The sequence below is a fragment of the Lactuca saligna genome, chromosome 6 (genome assembly GCF_052625555.1).
Source record: "Lactuca saligna cultivar CGN05327 chromosome 6, ASM5262555v1, whole genome shotgun sequence".
Lineage (NCBI taxonomy): Eukaryota > Viridiplantae > Streptophyta > Magnoliopsida > Asterales > Asteraceae > Lactuca > Lactuca saligna.
Window position 1 is genome coordinate 28,179,638 of NC_136422.1, and position 5,556 is coordinate 28,185,193.

Consider the following 5,556-nt stretch of genomic DNA (forward strand, 5'->3'; position numbering starts at 1 on the left):
CATACAAAATAAGAACTTAAACCGTTAGTGTAAAAAGATAAGTCTTGTGTAGATGAATATATAGTTATGTTGAATGGTAATGGTGATGACAAAGAAGCTTTTATGGTGAACATCTATGATTCTAAAATCAAAATGTCTAATGAATCACAACTTGATGTTGTGGTAAAAATTTTACAAGATATTTATTAGCAACTTTAAGTTTTAAATTTAATGGTAGCAAATTAATTATTAATATTTTATAACAAAAGTTTTCCGGGCTTCATTTTGATATATATATATATATATATATATATATATATATATATATATATATATATATATATATATATATATATATATTACATGCATTGTTGCATAGCACATTGACAAAATATGAAATAGAGCTGTCTTTGTATCATTGCAATTTTGCATAAACTTAATCATATACTACCAACATACGTATATTCATATTTTCAGTTGCTTTTTTTAATGGTAACTTCGAATGTTGGAAAGGCAAAGCTTGATCGGTGGACTTACTCACGGGGGCGGCTTCTCTTTCTTACACTAAACACTTTTTCTCTCTCATATATATATACCTATATACTATACAGCGCATATACACATACATATACATACATATAACTGTAACCCTCAACTATATGGCTTACTCAACCACCCCCATCCCTTCTGTTAAAGAAGGCTCACATATGGAAGCTCATCAAGATGATGATATCATGATCATGGAGGACATGAAAAGCCACATCAAGGGAAAACGCACAAAACGTAGGAGACCTGCCTCATCGGCGCTTACTTTAAGCATAGCCTGTACCACCTCCTCATCCTCCACCACCACTACTTCAACCACCACCGGTGCTCCAGCCAACCCTACGTTCTTCCACATGCCCATCACAACCTCCATCGATTTCACCAACATCCTTCACGACAATGACGAAGATGTCGCCAATTGCCTGATCCTTTTGGCTCACGGTCACAATCTACCAGCAGCACCGTCACCGGTAAACGCCGTGGTGTCGCCTCCATTATATGTTTATGAATGCAAAACATGCAACCGTAGTTTCACCTCCTTCCAAGCCCTTGGTGGCCATAGAGCCAGCCACAACAAACCCCACAAGGATGTTCATTGTCAGCCTTCCAAAAATAGAACATCTCTTTCGATCAGTCCAAACAAGAACGTAATATGTAGCCCTAGTGGTTTGATCAAAGGCCCCAAGGTTCACGAATGTTCGATATGTGGATCTGATTTTACATCTGGCCAGGCATTAGGTGGTCACATGAGGCGACATCGATCCATGTCTATGGCTACAACAACTTGTAGTACATCCAACGGTTGTCATGAATCTAAGAAGCACAAAACCCTACTATCGTTGGACTTAAATCTTCCTGCTCCTGTAGAAGATGATCACAAGGAAACCAAATTTGGCTTCAGCTCGAACAACCAAATCATTGTATTTTCGGCACCCTCTTTAGTTGATTGTCATTTCTAATCACACAATTAGGGTATGTTAACATCATTATTCATTATTAGATTCTTTCAAATTCTTATAATTTGTTCATGTTCATCATGATTGTAACATTAGATTCTCTGACGAAGTGGCAAATTAAAAATTAATGTATGAATTTATCTTTGTTTATCATGTTCTTACGTTATGATTCTTTTCTTAATCAACAATTATTAAGTTCTCAAGTAACCAAAATACAAGAATGGTCTTTGGAAATTGATCACGTAAACGTGTGATACTTTTTGGCTTTTTTGCTTCTTTTTTCTTGATAATGGTTTTCGTGAATCAGATTCCTTAGTGCAGTCTAGTGGATATGGTATATGTTGGCAATGAAATGTTTTTAGAATTGTTCAAAGTTGCTAAAAATTAGTAATGATAATTTAGGATTCAATTACCAAATCTATATTGATAAAGGAACAACAAAAATTTCATTCATAACTTTTGATTCTCAGATAACCTTGGGGAAAGGTCGTTGCAATGCCACGCGATTTTGGATTTTACAAAAAAAAATTCATTAACGATGTATATAATAGCTTGTTATGAGTATTCATTCTCAAACAAGATCTACAAAATAAAATATAAAATATAAAAAAGTTAAGAGTGTGAATAATACTAGAAGAACATGGTTGAGCGACAAAATACATTTGTCTCCAAGTAATTAACGTTCAGCCACCAATAATCGTGACAATTTTTTTTGGATAATAGAGACAAAAATTAAAATACATTCGTTGGAAATAACTAACCTTCAACCACCATCTATTTCTAGAAAATGAACGAAAGATTAGCAATCGTCCTTCAATGAATTATTAGCGATTGCCACTCTTGCTTTTTCTTAGAAACAACGAAAATACATTAAAAATTGTTGACAACTTGATTTGGATTCTACAACTAAGTATTAGACATATTATTTTGTAAATATTAATACAGAGGTGTTGCAAATGCCACTGTCGAGATTGACATTTATTTTGTACGAGAACTAGTTCAAATAGGAAGAATTAGTGTCATTCATGTACCGACGGATCATCAGTATGCGAATATCTTTACCAAATGGCTGCCACGTCACCTCTTCAATTGTTTCAAGACCAGTTTGAGCATCTGTTCTCCTCCTGCTCCAACTATCGGGGAGTATTAGACATATTATTTTGTAGATATTGGTTACTCATATTTTCCTCTTTATTTCTCTAAATTGATATTGTAATTTAGATAGGTTGTTACTTATTATATCTATTTATGTATCATATCTTGAAAGGGATATGATACATAAATAGGTACAATAAAGGGATATGATACATAAATATGTACAATAGCTAACAACCTACCTGATCGATTATAAGGGATATGATACATAAATATGTACAATAGCTAACAACCTACCTGATCGATTATAAGGGATATGATACATAAATAGGTACAATAACTAACAACCTACCTAAATTACAATTCAATTTAAAGAAATTACACAATTCAATTTAAAGAAATTACAGGGGAAAATATGAGTAACCAACATCTATAAAATAATATGTCTAATACCAAGTTGTCCAATGAATGTTGGAATTACGTTTCCTGGTAGAAATATTGGAAGTCATGTTAGACTTTTTGACCGTTAATTTTGTTATGTTGTTATCTATCTAATATGTTAAGTCAGGTTTGTTAGAAGCAGTTATATCGAGTAGTTAGAAGGTGGTCTATAACCATAGTTAGTTAACTTAGCTAGAATTAGTTAGTTGTTAGGCTAATAGTTAGTTAGTCTGAGTATGTATAAAAGCTTTCTACTTTGTAATCATTTTCAAAATTCAATACAATCAATATTTTTGTTCTTTTCGATTTAAATTCACTCTCATATTATGGTATTATAACATTTTGTTTGTTATGCTTCCGCATTTATTAATTTTCTGATTCAAGATCATTAATTTTCGAGTCTTTTTATTGTTCATAATTCATATTCTGTTTTTTCTTCGATTTTTCATGATCTGATCATGCCAAATCCAATTTCTCCAACCTCTACTCCTAGTTCTTCAAAAAATGGTGTTGGATCATCTGATGATCCATATTATATCCACCATTTTGATAATCCTGGTGGATTGCTTGTTAGTCAAGTTCTCACATGAGACAATTATGCTTCCTGGTCATGTTCGGTACAATTGATTTATCCGTCAAGAACAAACTCGATTTTGTTACTAGTGAGTTGCCATGATCTTCGCCTACCGAAGCTAATCGTTTGAAGTCTTAGAATCGAAATAACAACATTGTTATTACGTGGATCTTAAATTCTATCATATATCTGACTACTGCATTTGCCATTTGGAAGGAGCTTCAAGAACATTTTCAGCAAAACAATGGCCCACACATCTTCCAGATTAAGCATGATTTGATGAATCTCACTCAAGGAGATGACTCAGCGAGCACTTATTTTACCAAATTAAAGGTTTTATGGGAAGAGCTGTCTAATTTTGAAGTTCATTGCACCTTTGGTTTTGTGTACTTGTGATGGTACGAAATATATTGAACATACTATGATGTTCTTGATAGGATTACATGAGAAGTATGCTCAAATTAGGGGACAAATTCTCCTAATGGATTCAATTCTCACAGTTAATTGAATTTTCTCTCTATTGATCCAGGAAGAACGCCAAAGAGAGATACACCAAAGAGAAATAGGTATTCCTTCTACCAACAATTCTCTTATTGCTTTTAATGTTCAAAGAAATTCAGGTTCAAATCAAAAGTTTCGATCATTTTCCAAGAATCGATCATCTCCAGTTTGTTCTCACCGCAAAAGAACTTGTCACACTGTTGACAAATGTTATAAACTTCATGGCTTTCCACCTGGCTATCGCTTCAATCAAAGATCCAATAAAAGTAACCCAAATCAAGGTAATTCACATGTTAATGTTGTTTTTGATCAAGATTTGGTTCTATTTAACAATGTTAAAGAATATGATGTAGGAGATCCTATTACTAGTCTCACAACACAACAATGCCAACAATTAATTGCAGTTCTTATAGGTCAACTTGCTTCTATTAATTATGTTACTGTTGTTGATGACAAACAATCAGGTACTCATTATGTCCTTACTTGTGAGTATGGATATTATCAATCTAACATTTGAATTTTAGACACTAGTGCAACTAGACATGTGTGTAATAATAATAAGGTTTTCATAAACCTAAAATGAATTATTAGAACCAAAGTTTGTTTACCAAATCATATGCTCATACAAGTGGAATATATAGAAATGTTAAGATCAGTAAGCATATTGTTCTTTAAAATGTTTTGTATATTCCTTAATTTGAGTTGAACTTGATCTCTATGTAAATGTTAGTTGAAAACAAGATGATTAAAGCATCATGCTATCACAATCGTGCTATTGTGAAACATATTTCAACCAAGAAGTAAATTAGCACTGCTAGGGTTGAAAGTGGCCTTTATTTGCTAGAAGACATGATTGAAGAAGTTCTTGTCCATGTTGTTGTTTCTCTTCCACATTGGTACCAAATATTTGGTCATCCTGTAAATGAGAAACTCAAGTTCATTGATAGTTGTTTGTTTTCAAATAAAGAATTTAATAATCACTTTTGTATTGTATGCCCTTTGGCTAAACAAAAGAGATTGAAATTTGAATCTTTTATTTATGTGGTTGATAAACCTTATGATATCATTCATTGTGATATATGGGGTCCTTATCATATATCTGATTATAAAGGTTTCAAAAAATTTATCACAATTAGGGTTGTTAATCGGGTCAACCCGATCGAGTTTCGGGTTAGTCGGGTTTGAAAAAATAAAATAAAAAAATTTCACCGAAACCCAAACCTATTAAGGTACGAGTTACTCGAGTTCGGGTTAATCGAGTTACGGTTTAATAGGGTCGGGTTAGTCGGGTTAATCAGGTTGAAATGTAAGTCAGACTAATGTTTTTCCATTTGCACAAATCAAGTAATAGTACAAGGACTCATTATGGAAATTGCTAAAAAAATGTTCAATTCATTATGTTGTTAGTGTAGGTTATACGTAGAAAGTAAGATGAATTCAATTTGTATCATTTTTATAAATCAC

The 5,556-nt window shown here is 32.7% G+C and overlaps 1 protein-coding gene across 1 annotated transcript; it reads left to right on the top strand.

Annotated features, from left to right (window-relative positions):
• The first annotated feature begins 575 nt into the window (after positions 1 to 575).
• On the top strand, positions 576 to 1,634 carry LOC145001446 (zinc finger protein ZAT5-like). Its single transcript, XM_078960819.1, has one exon. It carries the CDS (start codon positions 639 to 641, stop codon positions 1,482 to 1,484), a length of 846 nt encoding a protein of 281 aa, XP_078816945.1. The 5' UTR covers positions 576 to 638; the 3' UTR covers positions 1,485 to 1,634.
• The last annotated feature ends 3,922 nt before the right edge of the window (positions 1,635 to 5,556 follow it).